The sequence below is a fragment of the Macaca fascicularis genome, chromosome 19 (genome assembly GCF_037993035.2).
Source record: "Macaca fascicularis isolate 582-1 chromosome 19, T2T-MFA8v1.1".
Taxonomy (NCBI): domain Eukaryota; kingdom Metazoa; phylum Chordata; class Mammalia; order Primates; family Cercopithecidae; genus Macaca; species Macaca fascicularis.
In genome coordinates, this window is record NC_088393.1 from 9,227,245 (window position 1) to 9,248,809 (window position 21,565).

General features: G+C 51.8%; 1 protein-coding gene across 2 annotated transcripts in view; it reads right to left on the reverse strand.

Moving 5' to 3' along the window:
• Positions 1-21,565, reverse strand: part of MYO1F (myosin IF) — a 58,770-nt gene that overhangs the window by 12,174 nt on the left and 25,031 nt on the right. The window contains exons 5-19 of one of the 2 annotated variants that reach the window (XM_045378408.2): positions 21,166-21,253; positions 20,954-21,043; positions 19,852-19,983; positions 19,558-19,692; positions 18,382-18,514; positions 17,984-18,180; positions 16,024-16,104; positions 15,823-15,909; positions 13,401-13,487; positions 12,028-12,195; positions 10,417-10,502; positions 7,563-7,644; positions 4,369-4,475; positions 3,919-4,017; positions 3,671-3,815 (exon numbers count right to left, since the gene is read on the reverse strand). In XM_045378408.2, the coding sequence (XP_045234343.2) occupies positions 3,671-3,815; positions 3,919-4,017; positions 4,369-4,475; positions 7,563-7,644; positions 10,417-10,502; positions 12,028-12,195; positions 13,401-13,487; positions 15,823-15,909; positions 16,024-16,104; positions 17,984-18,180; positions 18,382-18,514; positions 19,558-19,692; positions 19,852-19,983; positions 20,954-21,043; positions 21,166-21,253 (1,717 nt within the window). The remainder of the gene's footprint in view (positions 1-3,670; positions 3,816-3,918; positions 4,018-4,368; positions 4,476-7,562; positions 7,645-10,416; positions 10,503-12,027; positions 12,196-13,400; positions 13,488-15,822; positions 15,910-16,023; positions 16,105-17,983; positions 18,181-18,381; positions 18,515-19,557; positions 19,693-19,851; positions 19,984-20,953; positions 21,044-21,165; positions 21,254-21,565) is intronic. The other variant, XM_074025677.1, reaches the window with a different exon arrangement.

Genomic DNA, 21,565 nt, shown 5'->3' on the forward strand with positions numbered 1-21,565 from the left:
TTTCACAAGTCCATAGATAGCACATTGCTGCTAAGAGCCTTGCTGCCCGCTCTGCTGACCAAAGTCGTTTTCATTTTTTAGAGACAGGGTCTCTGTTGCCCAGGCTGGAGTGCAGTGGTGTGATCTTGGCTCTCGGCCTCTAGGGAACCTCCCACCTCAGCGGCTCAAGTAGCTGGGACTAAAAGGCACACGCCACCATGCCTGGCTAATTCTTGTATTTTTATTTATTTATTTTTTTTGGTAGAGATGGGGTTTTGCCATGTTGCCCAGGCTGGTCTGGAACTCCTGGGCTCAAGCAGTGCACCAGCCTTGACCTCCCAAAGTGCTGGGATTACAGGCGTGAGCCAGCGTGCCCAGCTTCAGATTCTTCTTTGTCTCCTTCTCCACCCCCTCCGCTTCCCCCTCCTCCTCCTCCTCCTTCTCCTTCTTTTTTTTTTTTTTTTTTTTTTTTTTTTTTTTTTTTTTTGAGATGGAGTCTTGCTCTGTTGCCCAGACTGGAGTGCAGTGGCGTGATCTTGGCTCACTGCAAGTTCCGTCTCCCGGGTTCACGCCATTCTCCTGCCTCAGCCTCCCGAGTAACTGGGACTACAGGCGCCCGCCACCACGCCTGGCTAATTTTTTTGTATTTTTTTAGTAGAGACGGGGTTTCATCGTGTTAGCCAGGATGGTCTCAATCTCCTGACCTCATGATCTGCCCACCTTGGCCTCCCAAAGTGCTGGGATTACAGGCATGAGCCAGCATGCCCAGCCTCAGATTCTTCTTTAAAGCCTTTAGAGAGTATGGCCATCCCAGCACCTTGATTTTGGACTTCTGACCTGCAGAACTGTGAGAGAATAAATTGCTGTTGTGTTAAGCCATGGAGTTTGTGGTACTTTGTTTCAGCCGTCCCAGCAAACTATTGTAATATACTTAGGATGCTGGGCCACAAAGGCCAACAGCCAGATAAAATGTTTGAGGATGGCCCAAATCATGTTCATAAGAAAATAAAAATAGGGGCCGGACGCAGTGGCTCATGCCTATAATCTCAGCACTTTGGTAGGCTGAGGTGGGTGGATCACTTGAGGTCAGGAGACCAGCCTGGCCAACACGGTGAAAACCCATCTCTACTAAAAACACAAAAATTAGCCGGGTATGATGGCAGGCGCCTGTAATCCCAGCTACTTGGGAGGCTGAGGCAGGAGAATTGCTTGAACCAGGAAGGTGGAGGTTGCAGTGAGCCAAGATCGCACCATTCCACTTTAGCCTGGGTGGCAGAGTGAGACTGTCTAAAAAAAAAAAAAAAAAGATCCCAACATAAAATACGTTTTTGGTTGAGAAAGGCTCCAACTCCATGAAACTAATTTAATTTCTTGATTACTTTTTAAATGTAGCACAGTTAAACTGTTGGCTATTTTTCTTCTATTTTCCCTTTCTTTTCTTTCTTTTTTTTCTCGGAGTCTCACTTTGTCCCCCAGGCTGGAGTGCAGTGGCGTGATCTTAGCTCACTGCAACCTCTGCCTCCCAGGTTTGAGCAATTCTGCCTTAGCCTCCCAGGTAGCTGGGATTACAGGCATGTTACCATGCCCGGCTTATTTTGTATTTTTAGTAGAGACGGTGTTTCCCCATGTTGAGCAGGCTGGTCTCAAACTCCTAACCTCAGGTGATCCACCACCTTGGCCTCCCAAAGTGCTGGGATTACAGTTGTGAGCCACCGTACCTGGCCTTTTCTTCTATTTTCATTTTACTAAATTTTTTACTTTTTTTGATATAGGAGTCTCACTCTGTTGCCCAGACTAGAGTGTAGTGGTGTGATCTCGGCTCACTGCAACCTCTGCCTCCTGGGTTCAAGTGATTCTCCTGCCTCAGGCTCCTGAGTTGCTGGGATTACAGGTGCGCACCACCACACTCGGCTAATTTTTTGTATTTGTAGTAGAGACGGGGTTTCGCCATGTTGATCAGGCTGGTCTTGAACTCCTGACCTTGTGATCCACCTGCCTTGGCTTCCCAAAGTGTTGAGATTACAGGTGTGAGCCACCGCGCCTGGCTTATTTTACTAAAATTAAACTACTGTTGACCAGGCTAGAGTGCAGTGGCATGATCTTGGCTCGCTGCAACTTCCGCTTCCTGGGTTAAAGTGATTCTTCTGCTCAGCCTCCTGAGTAGCTGGGATTACAGGTGTGCACCACCACACCTGGCTAATTTTTGTAATTTTAATAGAGAAGGGGTTTCACCATGTTGGCCAGGCTGGTCTCGAACTCCTGACCTCAAATGATCCACCTGCCTCAGCCTCCCAAATAGCTGGGATTACAGGTGTGAGCCACTGCGCCTGGCCAGTAAAATTATTTTCATCAGGATCATTTTCTTTCTTTTATAAATATTCAGTCTGTCTTTGTTGCTGATGATCTTATAAGATTTTACCACTAAACATCTGCCGTTGTGAATTTCCTTATTTCTACCCTGTCCGTCTTCTCCAAATCTAAATCTATAGACTGAAATTTTTGTCTAAATTAAATTTTACTTTATATAGTCTTTGCTGGTGATAGTTATTTTTCTTTTTTCCTTTTTCTTTTTTTTTTTTTTTTTTTTTTTTTGAGACGGAGTCTCGCTCTGTCGCCCAGGCTGGAGTGCAGTGGCCGGATCTCAGCTCACTGCAAGCTCCGCCTCCTGGGTTCACGCCATTCTCCTGCCTCAGCCTCCCGAGTAGCTGGGACTACAGGCGCCCGCCACCTCGCCCGGCTAGTTTTTTGTATTTTTTTAGTAGAGACGGGGTTTCACCGGGTTAGCCAGGATGGTCTCGATCTCCTGACCTTGTGATCCGCCCGTCTCGGCCTCCCAAAGTGCTGGGATTACAGGCTTGAGCCACCGCGCCCGGCCGTCTTTTTTCCTTTTTCTTTTTGTCTTTTGTAGAGCCAGGGTCTCACTGTGTTTCCCAGGCTGATCGTGAGCTCCTGACTTCAAACCATCCTCCTGCCTCAGCCTCCCAAAGCACTGATATTATAGGCATGAACTACCACACCTGACCTGGTGCTAGTTTTTTTTTTGTTGCCTTTTTTCTGTTCTATGTCAAATTTTTTGGTCTGTTTCTTCCAGAGTGTCTCTCTTGGTCTCTTTATCTCAATCTCTCAATCGCAGTCTTTCTTTTTTTTTTTTTGAGACGGAGTCTCGCTCTTTCGCCCAGGCTGGAGTGCAGTGGCGCAATCTCAGCTCACTGCAAGCTCCACCTCCTGGGTTCACGCCATTCTCCTGCCTCAGCCTCCCGAGTAGCTGGGACCACAGGTGCCTACCACCACGCCCAGCTAAATATGTTTTTGTCTTTTTAGTAGAGACGGAGTTTCACCGTGTTAGCCAGGATGGTCTCGATTTCCTGACCTCGTGATCCACCTGCCTTGGCCTCCCAAAGTGCCGGGATTACAGGCGTGAGCCACCGTGCCTGGTGATCGCAGTCTTTCTTAATCTCTTGCTTGGTCTCTTACTTTCAGTCTATTAATCTCCCATTGCTTTCTCAATTTCTCTCTCAGTCTTTCTCTCAATTTCTCTGTCAATCTCTCTCTCTCAATCTGTTTCTCAATCTCTCAATCTTTCTCTCAATCTCTGTCTCCCTCCAACTCTCCCTGTCTCTCTCAGTCCCTCTCTATACCTTTCTCTCTGTTCCGCTCTCCCTCCTTCTCTGCCTGTCCCTCAAACACTCACCGACTCTGGGTTCTTGACAAAGACCTTAGTGCTCCCCATCTGGTACTGGTCGGGCTCCATGTTGACCGCCCGAAGCAGATGCTGGACGCCCTGGCGTTCGTCCCCACGCCACCGCGGCCACGTCTCAGGGGTCAGAATGGCATACCTGGGGGCGGAGGGCTGGGGTGTGGAAGTGCTCGTAACAGACAGGCCCGGCCGGGCGTTCTGATGGGGGCGATGGTGAGGGCGGGAGTGGGGGGGCTCCTCACCTCTGCAGGAACTTGGCGAACTGGCGGCGGTAGGCGAAGCCGGCTCTGCGCACCCTGATGTTCTCCTTCAGGCCCAGGTATTCTACCTGGTGCTTGACCCTGGTGGGGAGGGTAGGCTGAGTCCCCTCGGGGTGGGGAGTCACCAGTCCTGGGGGTGGGTGGGAGGTGCTGGAGTTGGGGGGTCTGAGGGGGATCTGGATTCATGCTGAGGGAAGTTTGGGGGTGAGTTCTGTGGTCTGGGGGTGCTTCAGGGCTCAGCCTGTGGACTGGGGGGAGGGATCTTGTCCTGACGGTCCCTTCTGGGGTCAGTTCCACAGGTGGGGGATGGCGGGAGGGCTTGTGCTAGTCCCTGGGTCATCCTACAGGAGGTCAGGGAGGTGTGTAGGTCAGTTCTAGGGGTAACCACAGGACCTGGAGGGGATGAATCTTGGATTGGTTGGGGGGTGTCACCTGTTCTCCTCCCAGTCTCGGGGCCTCTTGGTCTCGTTGGGTTTGATGCAGCGGATGTAGTGGGGTGTGCACCTCATCAGCGTGGCCACCAGGTCATTGGCTTGTTTCTGAGGCAGAAGCGAAGGCAGGGGTGGGTGGAGAGCACAGAGATGGGACCCTCTGATCCCTCTCTTTTCTCCACCCTGGATATAGTCCCAAGAGACAGAGACTGGAGGTGGGTGAGGGCTGGTGATAGAGAAGCCACAGGGGCCAGATGTCCCTGGTCTGTGTGCACCTCCACTAGTGCGCACCGCATTAGTGGGACTGATGTGGGGTGTCTGCCTGACCCTCGAATCCAAGACGAGGAGCTCTCACATCTACCGCACTCACCACTTAGCTTGGCATATAGTAAGTGCTCAGTAAATGTTTGTTGACTGAGTAACAGAGCCCTTAAGAGCATTTCTTTTTGTCCTTTGAGGAGATAGGTACATTGGGTGTTTTTGTTTTTTTTTTTTTTTTTGAGTTGGAGTTTTCCTCTGTCACCCATGCTGCAGTGCAATTGAGCCATCTTAGCTCACTGCAACCTCCACCACCCGGATCCAAGAGATTCTTCTGCCTCAGCCTCCCAAGGAGCTGGAATTACAGACATGTGCCACCACACCTGGGTAATTTTTAGTAGAGATGGGGTTTTGCCATGTTGGTCAGGCTGGTCATGAACTCCTGACCTCAGGTAATCCATCCGCCTCGGGCTTCCAAAGTGTTGGGATTACAGGCATGAGCCACCATGCCGGACTGGGTGATTTTTTTTGAGACAGAGTGTTGCTCCGTCACTCATGCTGGAGTATAGAGGTGCTGTCATAGTTCACTGAAGCCTCAGCCTCCTATGCTTAAGCGATCCATTGCCTCAGCCTCCAGAGTAGCTGGGATTACAGGTCTGAGCCACTGTGCCTGGCTGAGACAGGTACTTTGGAGTTAGGGAACTGTGTGTATACCTGAGAGGTTTGCCTTGAGTTTTGCATTTTGTTTTATTTTTATTTTTATTTGGAGACAAAGTCTCGCTCTGTTGCCCAGGCTGGAGTGCAGTAGCGTGATCTCGGCTTACTGCAACCTCCATCTCCCAGGTTCAGGTGATTCTCCCACCTCAGCCTTCCGAGTAGATGGGACTACAGATATGTGCCACCACACCCAGCTCCTTTTTTTTTTTTTTTTTTTTTTTTTTTTTTTTGTATTTTTAGTAGAGACGGGGTTTCACCATATTGGCCAGGCTGGTCTTGAACTCCTGACATCAGGTGATCCACCTGCCTCAACCTCCCAAAGTCCTGGGATTGCAGGCTTGAGCCACTGTGCCTGGCGTTTATTTTATTTTATTTTATTTATTTATTTTGTTTATTTGAGACAGAGTCTCGCGCTGTCACCCAGGCTGGAGTGCAGTGGCATGATCTCGCTCACTGCAACCTCCTAGGTTCAAGCAATTCTCCTGCTTCAGTCTCCTGAGTAGCTGGGATTACAGGCACATACCGGCTAATTTTTGTATTTTTAGTAGAGATGGGGTTTCACCATGTTGCCCAGGCTGGTCTTGAACTCCTGACTTCAAGTGATCTGTCTGACTCGGCCTCTGAAAGTGCTGGGATTACAGGCGTGAGCCACCACTCACAGTCTGATTTTTTTTTTTTTTTAAGAGACAGAGTCTCAGCCGGGCGCTGTAGCTCACGCTTGTAATCCCAGCACTTTGGGAGTCCAAGGTGGGCGAATCACGAGGTCAGGAGATCGAGACCATCCTGGCTAATATGGTGAAACCCCGTCTCTACTAAAAATACAAAAAAATTAGCCGGGCGTGGTGGCGGGTGTTTGTAGTCCAAGCTACTCGGGAGGCTGAGACAGGAGAATGGCGTGAACCCGGGATGCGGAGCTTGCAGTGAGCCAAGATCGCACCACTGTGCTGCAGCCTGGGCAACAGAGCGAGACTCCGTCTCAAAAAAAAAAACAAAAAAAAGAGACAGGGTCTCACTCTGTTCCCAGGCTGGAGTGCAGGGGCGCAATCATGGCTCACTGCAGCCTTGACCTCCTGGGCTCAAATGATCCTCCTGCCTCAGCCTCCCGAGTAGCTGGGACCACAGGTGTGCCCTACCATGCTTGGCTAATTTTTAATTTATTTTTTGTAGAGACGGGGTCTTGTTTTGTTGCCCAGACTAGACTTGTTACATTCATAGTGACAGAATGGTGGGTGCCAGGGACTTGGAAAACAGGTAGGGAGTGTTTCATGGGGACACAGTTTCAGTTTGGGAAGATGAGAAAGTTCTGGAGATGGGTAGTGGTGATGGTTGCACGACCATGTGCATGCACTTAATACCACTAACTGTGACCTTAAAACTGGTTAAAATATTAGATAGGCTGGACACAGTGGCTCACGCCTGTAATCCCAGCACTTTGAGAGGCCGAGGAAGGTGGATCACCTGAGGTCAGGAGTTCAAGAACAGCCTGGCCAACATGGTGAAACCCCGTCTCTACTAAAAATACAAAAGTAGCTGGGCATGGTGGTGCATGCCTGTAATCCCAGCTACTCGGGAGGCTGAGGCAGGAGAATCACTTGAACCCGGGAGGCAGAGGTTGTGGTGAGCTGAGATCATGCCATTGCACTCCAGCCTAGGCAACAAGAGTGAAACTCCATCTCAAAAAAAAAAAAAACAAAACACCAAAAAATCAAATTAGCTGGGTGTGATGGCACATGCCTATAATCCCAGCTACTTGGGAGGCTGAGGCAGAAGAATCGCTTGAACCCAGGAGGCGGAGGTTGCAGGGGGCCCAGATCGTGCCACTGCACTCCAGCCTGGGCAACAGAGCAAGACTCTGTCTCAAAAAATAAATAAATAAATAAATTATTGGATATTATTAATATGGTAAATTTTATGTCATGTATATTTTACCACAAATTAAAAAAATGGTAAATGACTAAAGACCAAACAAAAATGTACTAGGATAATGGTCCACTTCTGCAGTGAAGGAGTTGATGGAGACCTCCAAGAAGCTGGTTCAAGCCCCCTAAACCCAGACCTGGAGGAAGACCCTGCTGAATAGATGACGTCACAGACAGAGGCAGAAGCCCCAGGATTGGTGGAGAGACAGACATTGGAATGAGAGAAACAGGGTCTGGACCCCAGGCAGGGTAGAACTCAGTCCTCCGCCGGCCCGCTCCCCGTTGTACACCCCAGGCCCACCTTGATCTTGGAGCCGGCAGTGCTGGGGCGCCCCTTCTTGTCTCCATCCAGCTTCTCGGGGAAGAGCATCCGGAGGAAGGCCCTGGGTAGAAGAGGGGAGAGGAGGAGTTGGAGGTATGGCTGGACCTTGGGGTGCCCTCCTCCAGAGGTGGGGCAGCCTCAATGCCACAATGCAAAATATGGTTCTCTCAATGTAGAGGAGAGTTGTAATGGGTGAGATGCAGAAGGTTGGTTTTTTCTGTTTTTTTTTGAGACGGAGTCTCGCTCTGTCGCCCAGGCTGGAGTGCAGTGGTACGATCTCGGCTCACTGCAAGCTCCGCCTCCCGGGTTCACACCATTCTCCTGCCTCAGCCTCCCGAGTAGCTGGGACTACAGGCGCCCGCCACCTCGCCTGGCTAATTTTTTGTATTTTTAGTAGAGATGGGGTTTCACCGTGTTCGCCAGGATGGTCTCGATCTCCTGACCTCGTGACCCACCCGCCTCGGCCTCCCAAAGTGCTGGGATTATAAGTGTGAGCCACCACGCCTGGCGGTTGTTTTTTTAATTTGTTTTTTGAGACAGGGCTTCGCCTTGTCCTCCAGGTTGGGGGGCATTGGTGTCATCATAGTCACTGCAGCCTGGAACTCCTGGGCTCAAGCCAATGTGTGAATGTATTGAATGCCACTGAATTGTACATTTCATTTTATTTTATTTTATTTTATATTTTATTTTATTTTATTTATTTATTTCCTTTATTTTTCTTTGCCACAAAAAGGGAACAACATGGATAAATTGTACATTTTAAAATGGTTAATAAGTCTGGGCACGGTGGCTCATGCCTGTAATCCCAGCACTTTGGGAGGCTGAGGCAGGAGGATCACCTGCAGTCAGGAGTTCAAGACCAGCCTAACCAACATGGTAAAACCCCATCTCTACTAAAAATACAAAAATTAGCCGGGTGTGATGGTGGGACGCCTATAATCCCAGCTACTCGGGAGGCTGAGGCAGGAGAATCGCTTGAACCCAGGAGGCGGAGGTTGCAGTGAGCCGAGATAGTGCTACTGTACTCCAGCCTGGGCGATAGGGCAAGAGACACTGTCTCAAAAAAAAAAAAAAAAAAAAAAAAATTGGACTGTGGTGATGGTTGCACAATTCTGGGAATTTGCTAAACGTCATTGATTTAGACATTGCTTAATGTGGGTGGATTTAATGGTAAGTCCGCTCCTGGGAAATGTGGGTGCATTCTGGTTTAAAGGTCAGGTTAGATTCAAATAGTTCTAAATCTGTTTGTTCAGATGCTGATAGTTCAGAATCAGATGCAGATTCTGATTCTCCAGGTCTGGGGTGGAGTTTGAGATTCTGCCTTCTTTTCTCCCTCAGAGATAAGGTCTGTTGCCAAGGCTGGAGTGCAGTGGCACAGTCACGGCTCACTGCAGCCTCCACCTCCTAGGCTCAAGTGATCCTTCCATCTCAGCCTCCTGAGTAGCTGGGACTATAGGCATGTGCCACCACACCCAGCTAATTAATTTATTATTATTATTTTTTACTGGCAGAGTACACAAGTAAAAAAACGATTTTTTTTTTTTTTTTTTTTTTTGAGACGGAGTCTGGCTCTGTCGCCCAGGCTGGAGTACAGTGGCCGGATCTCAGCTCACTGCAAGCTCCGCCTCCCGGGTTCACGCCATTCTCCTGCCTCAGCCTCCCGCGTAGCTGGGACTACAGGCACCCGCCACCTCGCCCGGCTAATTTTTTTTTGTATTTTTTAGTAGAGACGGGGTTTCACTGGGTTATCCAGGATGGTCTCGATCTCCTGACCTCATGATCCGCCCGTCTCGGCCTCCCAAAGTGCTGGGATTACAGGCTTGAGCCACCGCGCCCGGCCAAAAAAAAAACGATTTTTTTTTTTTTGTAGAGACAGGGGTCTTGCTATGTTGCCCAGGCTGGTCTTGAACTTGGGACCTCAAGTGATCCTTCTGCCTAAGGAAATTCCACATTGGAAACAAGGCCTAAGGATGCCCAGGTTGCTGGTCTGGGAACCACATGTCAAAACTTTAAGGATCCCTGTCATATTACTTTACGCCTGATACTACATTCTTCGTGGGTTTTTTGTTTTTGTTTTTTGAGATGCAGCTGTTGTCCAGGCTGCAGGCTGGAGTGCAGTGGCGCAATCTTGGCTCACTGCAAGCTCCGCCTCCCAGGTTCACGCCATTCTCCTGCCTCAGCCCCCTGAGGAGCTGGGACTACAGGCGCCTGCCACCTCGCCCGGCTAATTTTTTGTATTTTTAGTAGAGACGGGGTTTCACCGTGTTAACCAGGATGGTCTCAATCTCCTGACCTTGTGATCCGCCCGCCTCGGCCTCCCAAAGTGCTGGGATTACAGGCGTGAGCCACTGCGCCCGGCCTTTTTTTTTGTTTTGAGACAGAATCTCCCTCTGTTGCCCAGGCTGGAGTGCAATGACACGATCTTGGCTCACTATAACCTCTGCCTCCTGGGTTCAAGTGATTTTCATGCCTCTGCCTTCTGAGTAGCTGGAATTATAGGTGCGCGCCACCACACCTAGGTAATTTTTATAATTTTGGTGGAGACAAGGTTTCGCCATGTTGCCCAGGCTGGTCTCAAACTCTTGGCCTGACGTGATTTGACCACCTCGGCCTCCCAGAGGGCTGGGATTATAGGCGTGAGCCACCGCGCCCGGCCTCTGGAATTACTTTTTACATCAGAACTAGTCCATAGAAACAGCATCCTGGCCGCACAGCCACTCCCCTTGAGTTTGTGGCGAGATGGCAGCTCTTGGGAAGATGGGGTGGTGCCTGGTCCTCCCTCCATCCCCTTGGGGGGTTGTAGCCGGAGGTCCCCATGCCTGTGACCACTCACTGCTCACTGGTCTGCATCAGCTCTATGAGGTCAGAGAAGAGAACGTCTCGGTTCCTCTCGCAGAAGCCGCTGACGTCGTAGGAGACCTGGAGGGGACAGGACAGCGCTGAGGACAGTGAGGGACTGAGAGACCTGGCTGGGAGGGTGGGCGCAGAGTGCTTACAGCCCAGGTGGTCAGGGGTTTCCTGGGGCCTGCTGTGGGGTGAGGGGATCGAGGAGTGTCTACAGCGCTGGTTGGGGGGTATCTACAGTTCAGAATAGGGGATGGGGGTGGGCTCCCTGGAGGGCTGATATTCAAGTTGAGGTTAGAGGATCGTAGCTGTATCCCAGGTCAGAGGTAAGGGGAGGTGGGGGTTACAACCTAAATGAGCCGGGAGAGAGCTGCAGTTTGCATCAGAGGCCACGTGGCAGTGAAAGTTATAGCTCAGATTGGTGGGTGAGGGGTTGCAGCCTGGGTGGGGGGCCCCTGGGAGTCAGAGGTTAGATTAGGTATCTGTGACCTGGTCAGTCAGGGGCCAGTGTGGGGGGCCTGTGTCAGGATAACAGCCCTACCTCAGGTATCCCTGCGAGGGGACTTCAGCCAGGATTGGGGGTTGGAGCTGCTACCAAAGGTTGGTTGGGGCTCTCTGTAGTTCCGAGCAGGGCTTTTGTAACCAGGCTGGCGTGCTGTGGCACAATCTTGGTTCACTACAACCTCAGCCTCCTGGGTTCAAGTGATTCCCCTGCCTCAGCCTCCCAAGTAGCTGGGATTACAGGCGCCCACCACCACGCCCAGCTGATTTTTGTATTTTTAGTAGAGATGGGGTTTCACCATATTGGCCAGGCTGGTCTTGAACTCCTGACCTCAGGTGATTCACCCGTCTTGGCCTCGCAAAGTGCTGGGATTACAGGTGTGAGCTGCCACTCCCAGCCTCTCCAGCCCATTTTAGGGGCAATCCTAGGAACTTCTGCTCTCATGTTGTGAGATCCTCAGATCACTGCCCGAGAGTCTACAGTCCTGTCCGCTGGGGAGCGGGGCTGCAGGCATGGCTGGAGGCCAGTGGATTTCTGTAGCCTGGGATAGGGGTCTGTAGGAGGGCGTCAGCACATTTTGAAGGCTGGTGGCTCACAGAAGGGACCTGGGGGCTTTGGGGATTTCCTCTCCAAATTGGGATCAGAAAGTGGGGGGCTGTGTCCTAGTCAGGGGGTTATGATTTACATTGGGGCTTATCTGGGAGCACAGGCGGTCTGGTACTCAAGCTGGTGTTAATCGGGGGGGATTTCTGTTCCCTCTGTTAGGGAGTTGATGTGTAAGGGAAGCTGTTGCCTGGACCAGAGGCCATTGGGTTTCTGCAGCCCTGGCCCAGGGAACACGGTGGTAGTGGTGGTCGTGGTGCTGGTGGGGTCCAGGCAAGTTTGGGGCTTAGAGAGTTCCTGGGGGGTCAGCTGGAAGGGTCTGTAGTTCTGGTTAGTAGGGGGTGGATTGAGGCAGGGGGACGGTGGAATTCTACAGCTCTGGATGAGGGTCCTAGCAGGCTCGCTCCAGCCTGCGTGCTGGAGGGTGGGGGCTACAGCCCGGAGCCCTGGGGTTCTGCGAGGTGGCACAGGGTGGGGTAGGGGCCAGGGGCACACCTTGCCAGCGTAGTGGTGGATGACGAAGCCGGCGCTCCAGCTGTTGAAATGCTCGTGGGTGCCCACGGCCGCCTGCAACTTCTGCAGCAGTGTCTGGTCTGCTCCCCCGCCCGTGGCGTGCATGGTGGCACACACGTCGTCCAAGACGCTCATGATGCCTGGGGGGCTCTGTGGGGCGAGGGGGAGCCAGCAGCGGTTCAGTTTGGTCTGCCTTGCCTCCCCATGGCTCATCAGTGTGGAGATTAGGGGAGGGCGGGGGTGGAGGAGTAGAGGGAGCTAGAGCTTTGGAGGCGGGGAGGGCACCAGGGGCTTCCAAATACAAGCACAAAAGGCATTGCAGGGGTCGGGGATGGAAGGGATAGGGGGGCAGGGGTGTGTGGGGCTGCTGTGGAAGCTCGCTGGGGTGCAGAAGTAGCTGGGGGCCCCTCAAGAGATTCAGGTCTCAGACTAGAATCCCTTGGTAGGGGGACCTGCCTTATTTGTTTGTTTGTTTATTTATTTACTTATTTATTTATTTAGAGACGGAGTCTTGTTCTGTTGCCCAGGCTGGAGTGCAGTGGTATGATCTCAGCTCACTGCAGCCTCCATCTCCCAGGTTCGTGATTCTCCTGCTTCAGCCTCCGGAGTAGCTGGGATTACAGGCGTGCTGCCGCCATGCCAGGCTAACTTTTGTATTTTTTAGTAGAGATGGCGTTTCACCATTTTGGCCAGGCTAGTTTCGATCTCCTGGCCTCAGGTGATCCACCTGCCTTGGCCTCCCAAAGTGCTGGGATTACAGGCATGAGCCACCGTGCCCAGCCTAAATACTTTTTAAATTTAATTTTTTTGAGACAGGGTCTTGTTCTGTTCCTCAGACTGGAGTGTGGTGGCGCAATCATAGCTCACTGCACCCTCGACTTCCTGGGCTCAAGTGATCCACCTCAGCCTCCCGGGTAGCTGGGATTACAGGCGCCCACCACCATGCCTGGATAATTTTTTGTATTTTTAGTAGAGATGGGTTTTCACCATGTTGGTCAGGCTGGTCTCCAACTCCCGACCTTAGGTGATCCGCCCGCCTCGGCCTCCCAAAGTGCTGGGATTACAGGTGTGAGCCACCGTGCCCGGCATGGAATCTGCAAATTTGACTCTGACTCTGAGCTGGGGTTTCCGGGGCAGTGTTTATTGAATGATTAAGCGACAGGTGGACAAGTAGGCGGAATGAATGGATGAGGGGCGGAAGGGACATTTTGGTTGTGTTCTGTCTGCCGGAAGGCCTGAGTGTAGTGTGGAGAAGGGCCTGAGGATGCCATAACGTCCTTGTCCCTCCCCCCATCTTCCAGACTCAGCTTAGGGGCCCAGTGAGACGCCCCCGCGAAAGTTGACCCAGCCCTCACCAGCTTGTTTTCGATGAGGTCACAGACGACCTTGTTGTTGAAGTACTGGATTGGAGTCCAGCGGATGCCTTCCTGTACGTACTCCTCCTGGGGATGGAAAAGAGGGTGGGCGGGGGGGGGCAGTGAGAAATGTGTGGCCACCCTTCTCCCCATGTCCTCTCCTCTTCTCCATCTTATCACTTAGGACTGTCTCTGGTAACAAAGCCCATCACTCCTGTGTGAGCAAGGCTGGAAGTGCCAGGGAATTATATTTGGTTCTGGGAGTCCTTGACCAATAATCAACAGGAGCGGGTAGATAAATACCCCAGCTCCCTCGCTTCTCTGTGTGCTCCATGAAGCCTCCTCGAGTCCCAGTGCAGTTGCACACTGGTTGTCCACAGCATAACTTGCTCATTAATGTCCTATTTGGACTCTTTTTTTTTGAGATGGAGTTTCGCTCTTGTTGCCCAGGCTGGAGTGCAATGGCACGATCTTGCCTCATCGCAACCTCTGCCTCTGCCTGAAGGGATTCTCCTGCCTCAGCCTTCTGAGAAGCTGGGATTACCGGCTTGTGCTGCCACGCCTGGCTAATTTTGTATTTTTAGTAGAGATGGGGTTTTTCCATGTTGGTCAGGCTGGTCTCCCACCTCGGCCTCCCAAAGTGCCGGGATTACAGGCATACAGGCATGAACCACTGCACGCAGCTTGCTTTTTTATTTTTATTTTTATTTTTTTTGAGACCGGGTTTTGCTGTTACTCAGGCTAGAGCTCAGTGATGCGATTCTAGCTCACTGCAACTTTGACCTCCAGGGCTCAAGTGATCCTCTCATCTTAGCCTTCTGAGTAGCTGGGATCTCGGGAGCACACCACCACACCTGGCTAATTTTTATGTTTTTTGTAGAGATGGGGTCTCACTATGTTGTCCAGGCTGGCTTTGAACCCCCAGGCTCAAGCGATCCTCTTACCTCAGCCTCCTAGATAGCTGGGACTATAGGTGTGAGTGATTGTGTCTGGCTCGGTCTGTCTCTCTTTTTTTTCTTTTCTTTTCTTTTTTTTATTTTTATTTTTATTTATATTTATTTATTTATTTATTTATTTTGAGACAGGGTCTCATTCTGTTGCCTAGGCTGGAGTGCAGTGGCGCAGTCTCAGCTCACTGCAACCTCTGCCTCCTGGGTTCAAGTGATTCTCCTGCCTCAGCCTCCTGAGTAGCTGGGATTACAGGTCCCCGCCACCACGCCCGGCTAAGTCTTATATTTTTAGCAGAGACGGGGTTTCACCATGTTGGCCAGGCTGGTCTCAAACTCCTGACCTCAGGTGATCCACCCGCCCCAGCCTCCCAAAGTGCTGGGATTACAGGCGTGAGCCACTGCGCCCGGCCTCTCTCTCTCTTTTAAAAAAATCCCTGTCTCAGAGCTGGGCATGTTAACTCATGCCTGTAGTCCCAGCACTTTGGCAGGCCAAGGCAGGAGGATTGCTTGAGGCCAGGAGATCAAGACCAATCTGGGCAACAAAGTGAAACATTGACTCTACAAAGAAGTTTTAAAATATTAGCCAGGCATGATGGTGTGTGCCTGTGGTCCCAGCTACTTGAGAGGCTGAAATGGGAGGATTGTTTGAGCCCAGGAGGTGTAGACTGCAGTGACCTGTGATCACACCACTGCACTCCAGCCTGGACAACAGAGCGAGATCCTGTCTCAAAAAAAAAAAAAAAAAAAAAAAAAAGGCCGGGCATGGTGGCTGATACCTGTAATCCCAGCACTTTGGGAGGCTGAGGTGGGTGGATCATGAGGTCAGGAGTTTGAGACCAGCCTGGCCAATATGGTGAAACCCTGTCTCTACTAAAAATACAAAAACTAGCTGGGCATGGTGGCGGGTGCCTGTAGTCCCAGCTTGGGAGGCTGAGGCAGGAGAATCACTTGCACCCTGGAGGCAGAGGTTGCAGTGAGCTGAGATCATGCCACTGCACTCCAGTCTGGGCGACAGAACGAGACTCTGTCTCAAAAAAAAAAAAAAAAAAAAAAAAAATCCCTGACTCTCTTCCTCTGTCTCCTCTTGGAGCTTCCTGGGATTGCCTCCCAGAAAAACCATTTGTCCCTGAATCCTTGCCTCAGGCTCTGCTTCTGGGGGAGGGGCTAAATGCAGACAGCAGGGACTATTGCCTTATTGTTCATGGCTGTGTCTCCAAGCACCCTAAACAGTACCTGGCACACAACAGGTGCTCAATAAATAATTGCTAAATGAATGAACTAAGAGGCACGGTCCTTCCCAAAGCTTTAGAGGCAGAAGGAAGTGTCACTATGGAGCCTGGGCAGGTTGGCACAGAGAGGTGAGAATGTGGTGGGGAGGGCTGAGGTGTCCCCTAGTTGCTAAGGGATCCTCATGGTCCTTCCACCCCACCCCCACCTCACGATCCTCCATCCCTGGCCGCTTGGCTGCCCACCTGCTCGGCCTTCAGGGTGAGTTCGATAAAGATTTGCTGCAGCTTCTCGTTGACGAAGTTGATGCAAAACTGCTCGAAGCCATTTTTCTGCAGAAGGAGGAAAAGGGTCCTTCCCTCAATGTCCTGGTGCTAGAAGTTCTTGTGGCCACCCCGAGCTGCCCCAGGGAGGACAGGATGTGGGCTGGAGGCAGGGGGCCTTACCTGGAAGATCTCGAAGCCATAAATGTCCAGCACACCGATGCTGTACTCTTCCTGGGGTTTTTGCATAGCACGGTTGATGGCCTGCGGTGTGGGTGGAGACAGGAAGTCAGTGGGCGTCGGTCAGATCTCAAGCCCCCGCCTACCACTCCTTAGACACACGCCTAGCCAACTTCATGGGTGATGTCCCCTCATGCCAATTTCCCTCCAGCCCTCTTTAGCTCTGCCCTTCCTGGCTCTGTATATGGTCTCCCCACTCCCCAGTCAGTCACTCAGAGGAGAAACCCAAGTGTCAGTGCATCAGGGTCTGTGGCTCCGGAGCTCACTCTGCCCCTGAACCTCTCTGCACCTCTATTTTCTTATCTTTAAAACGGGTTGATAATAGCAACTACTTTATGGGGCTTTTTCTTTTCTTTTTTTTTTTTTTTGAGGTGGAGTCTCACTCTGTTGCCCAGGCTGGAAAGCCAGTGGCGCAATCTCGCCTCACTGCAACCTCCGCCTCCAGGATTCAAGAGATTCTTCTGCCTCAGCCTCCCAAGTAGCTGGGATTACAGGCATGCGTCACCACACCTGGCTAATTCTCATATTTTTAGTAGAGACGGGGTTTTGCCATGTTGGCCAGGGCTGATCTCAAACTCTTGACCTCGGGTGATCTGCCCACCTTGACCTCCCAAAGTGCTGGGATTACAGGCATGAACCACTGTGCCTGGCCATACATTTTATACTTTATTTATTTTTATTTTTTATTTTGAGATAATGTCTCAGTCTGTTGCCCAGACTGGAGTGCAGTGGCTTGATCATGGCTCACTACAGCCTCAACTTCCCGGGGTCAGGGATTCTTCCACCTCAGCCTCCTGAATAGCCGGCATTACAGGCACCAGCCACCGTGCCCGGCTAATTTTTGTATTTTTGTAGAGAAAGGGTTTCGCCCTGTTGCCCAGGCTGACTCCATACATTAAAAAAGTTTTTATTTTATTTTATTTTATTTTATTTATTTTGAGACAGAGTCTCGCTCCGTTGCCCAGGCTGGAGTGCAATGGCATGATCTCAGCTCACTGCAACTTCCACCTCCCGGGTTCAAGTGATTCTCCTGCCTCAGCCTCCCAAGTAGCTGGGATTAAAGGCATGTAAGGCATGTGCCATGACTCCTGGGTAATTTTTAGTAGAGACGGGGTTTCACCATGTTGGCCAGGCTGGTCTTGAACTCCAGACCTCAAGTGATCCACCTGCCTCAGCCTCCCAAAGTGCTGGGATTACAGGCATGAGCCACTACATCTGGCCAAGGTGTTTTTTTTTTAGAGACAGAGTCTTGCTCTGTCACCTAGCCTGGAGTGCAACAGTGCAATCATAGCTCACTGCAGCCCTGACCTTCTGGGTTCAAACGATCCCCCAACTTCAGCCTCCTGAGTAGATGGAACCACAAGTGCACACCACCACACCCAACTAACTGGAAATTTCTGTAGAAGTGGGGTCTTGCTATGTTGCCCAGGCTAGTCTTTTTTTCTCTCTCTCTCTCTTTTTTTTTTTAGACAGAGTTTTGCTCTTGTTGCCTAGGCTGGAGTGCAATGGCACGGTCTCGGCTCACGGCAACCTCTACCTCCCGGGTTCAAGCAATTCTCCTGCCTCAGCCTCCGGAGTAGCTGGGATTACAGGCATGTGCCACCACGCCCGGCTAATTTTGTATTTTTAGTAGAGACGGGGTTTCTCCATGTTGGTCAGGCTGGTCTCGAACTCCCGACCTCAGGAGATCCGCCCACCTCAGCCTCCCAAAGTGCTGGGATTACAGGCGTGAGCCACCGAGCCCAGCCACCCAGGCTAGTCTTGAACTTCTGGCCTCAAACGATGCTCCCACCTCGGCCACCCAAAGCATTGGGATCGCAGGCGTGAGCCACTGCACTTGGTCTCCATAAATGTTTGTGACCCCAGAGCGCCCACTCTGCCCTCCAGCCCCAGCCCCACTCGCCTCCACGAGGAAGTCGAAGAGGCGGGCATAGAGCCCCTTGGCCAGGGCGTCGCGGGTGTAGGCTGCCTGCTCCACGTTGAGGGTCACATCGATGGACTCACTGCGCCCGCCCCAGCGGCTGTCCATCTTGCGGCTGGTCAGCTTCTCCTGCAGTCGCCCACTGTCAATGCCCAGCAGGTAGGCGGGAAAGGCCAGGACTACCGGGGCAAAGGTCAGGGCAAAAACGGGACAGTTGGTTGGGCTCTTGTGCCTCCTGCATGGGCCTCCTATTATCCCCATCTTGCCAGTGACACCGACGTTGTCCCCGTGGGCTCTCAGCTTCCTGGGGGCAGAGCTGGGAGGACGCAGTTCACACACCCACAGGCCTCCATCCCGCCCTCCCTGACACCCACACTCACGGTCCACACTCTCCACTCGGGCGTAATTCCCGTCTTCACAGAAACTGATGTTCCCTAGGTGCAAGATCCCCGCCACCAGCTGCAGGACCAGCTGCTGGATGCTGGGCGGGATCCCAATGACCTGCATGGCGCTCTGTGGGTGCAACGGGAGCAGAAACTGTGCCGCGAATCCCGGCCTCCAACCTGCCTCCAGGGGCAAGCTTGAGGGGCCACAGCACGGACTCAGGGAGTGAGCACCCTTGGGTCCCCGTCCTGCCCCTTTCAATCACTTGCTGCGTGACCTTGGGCAAGTGCCTGTACCTCTCTGGTCTTTGTTTTTTATTATATTTTTTATTTTTGAGACAGAGTCTCCCTCTGTTGCCCAGGCTGGAGTGCAGTGGCGTGATCTTGGCTCACTACAACCTCCTCATCCCGGATTCAAGCAATTTTCCTGCCTCAGCCTCCCGAATACCTGGGATTACAGGTATAAGCACCATGTCTGGCCTAGGCTTTGGTTTCCTATTTTATTTTTTAAAGAGTCTCACTCTTTCACCCAGGTAGGAGTGCAGTGGTGCTATCTTGGCTCACTGCAACCTCCACCTCCTGGGTTTAAGCGATTCTCCTGCCTCAGCCGCCTGAGTGGCTGGGACTACAGGCACATGCCATCACGCCTGGCTAATTTTTGTATTCTTAGTAGAGACGGGGTTTCACTATGTTGGCCAGGCTGGTCTCGAACTCCTGACCTCAGGTAATCCACCTGCCTCGGCCTCCCAAAGTGCTGGGATTACAGGCATGAGCCACCGCGCCTGGTCTTTTTTTGGTTTTTGAGATGGAGTCTCACTCTGTTGCTCAGGCTGGAGTGCAGTGTTGTGATGTCGGCTCACTGCAACTTCTGCCTCCTGGTTTCCAGCAATTCTCCTGCCTCTGCCTCCCCAGTAGCTGGGATTACAGTCACGCACCATCATGCCCGGCTAATTTTTGTATTTTAAGTAGAGACGGGGTTTAACCACGTTGGCCAGGCCGGTCTCAAACTCCTGACTTCAAGTCATCTGCCTGCCTCGGCCTCCCAAAGTGCTGGGATTACAGGCGTGAGCCACTGTGCCTGGGCTGGGCTTCGTTTTCCTAATTTGTAACTCAGGGGAGTTTCTGGGGCTGAGGTCTGCCTGGCTGGGGACTGGGGTGGAGGCCGGTGCTCACCAGAGTCTCACCAAAGTCACTTCTGTCGTCGGTGCCGTCCACCTGGTAGGTGTCCGATTGGTTGAGGTAGTAATAGTAGTCTGGTGTCATGAGGCCCAGGTTCTGCCTTTGCTCCTGGGAGGCCCCTTCCAGCAGCTGGAGTGTGTGCAATGTTCATGCATCTGGTGCTTGCCTGGCTCAGCCCCTGTGATCCCCCCATCTGCCCTGCCATGCCCTCCCAAGCATGTACTTTTCCGTTGTCCACCCTGCTGGGCTCCAGGTGGGGCTCACTCTCCCCCAGCCTCTTCCCTGCACCTGGTAGTAGATGTGGAAGTTCCTCTCATTTTCATTCTGCATGACCACGCGGGACTTCTCCAGCAAGAAGTTGGAGATCTTGCCCCCATCTGGCTCCCCACCTCGGCTGAACTGGATCTCAAAGTACTTGCCCTGAATTTGAGAGAACCATGTCAGCACCCCAGCATCCTGGGATGCAGGTTGGGGAAGGATTAGGGATGGGTCTTATGAGCCTTGCCTCTCTTCCCTTCTTCCTTTTTTTTTTTTTTTTGGACAGAGTCTCACTCTGTTGCCCAGGCTGGGGTGCAGTGGCGCTATCTCGGCTCACTGCAACATCCACTTCCTGGGTTCAAGTGATTCTCCTGCCTCAGCCTCCTGAGTAGCTGGGACTACAGGTGCCCGCCACCACGCCCAGCTAATTTTTGTAGTTTTGGTAGAGACGGGGTTTCATCATGTTGGCCAGGCTGGTCTTGAACTCCAGACCTCAAGTGATCCACCTGTCCCAGCCTCCCAAAGTGCGGGGATTTCAGGCGTGAGCCCCCCCATACCCAGTCCAAGGGTATGGAATTTAGTAAACCATGTGCATGTGCAGGTGTAATACTAAAGTCTATGAGATGGATATTAACATCATCCCCATTTTATGGATGAGCAAACAAAGGAAACTCAGGAAGTTACATCGATTTTTTTCCCCCAGGCTACACAGCTCACAATGACAGAATCAGACCCTGAATTCAGATCTGTTTACCTATCCTGTCTTCCACTGGGCCCAGCACAGCACCCACACAAAGAACGAGTCCCAGAACTATTGTCGAAAGAAGGAATAAATGAGGGACTAAATTGGACCTGAAATGTGAATGGGAACAATGTAGCATGGCTGCAGCCAGGGAGCATTTAAGAATGTTACACAGGGGTGTCATGGCCTCCACAGTTCTGCCAATGGGGGACTCCCTTTTGAAATGGACCATGAGCAGGAAGTGAGTCTCCCATTCAGGAGCAGGTATTTCCTGCTGGGTTTCCAATGGGCTCTTGTCCTGGCAATGCAGATGTGTGTATGTGTGGTTGTGTGTGTAGAAAGGTCAGCACGGATGGAGCAGCTTCTCCAAGCAGAGCTGCAGAGACTCACAAAGCGGCTGGAATTATTGTTGCGCACAGTCTTGGCGTTGCCGAAAGCCTCGAGCAGCGGGTTGGACTGCAGGATGATATCTTTGACATGCTGGGGGCAGAGGCAGGTCGGGTGGGAAGAAGTCAGACGGGGGCAGGAGTGCAGATGAGTGGGGCTGCACTACCATGCAGGTGAGGGCGACCCAGCTCATCCTTCTGTTTTTCTCGTCTCACCTGGACCTTGTCGCCTCCGCCAGACACCTTGGAGATGTAGCCCATGATGTATTTAGCTGCCACTGTCTTCCCAGCTCCACTCTCTCCACTGGGGATGAATGGAGGAATAAATGATCAGTGGATGGGGTTGGGGGGAAGAGCCCTTTTTAGTGCCTGACTATTTATTCATTAAGCACCTACTGTGTGCCTGCCAGTATTCCGGGTACTGGGGATGCCATAATGAACAAGACAGATAAAATCTCTGCTTTCAGCCGGGCATGGTGGCTCATTTAATCCTATAACCCCAGCACTTTGGGGGCCTGAGGAGGGAGAATCACTTGAGGTCAAAAGTTTGAGACCAGCCTGGCCAACATGGTGAAACCCAGACTCTGTTAAAATACAAAAATTAGCCGGACATGGT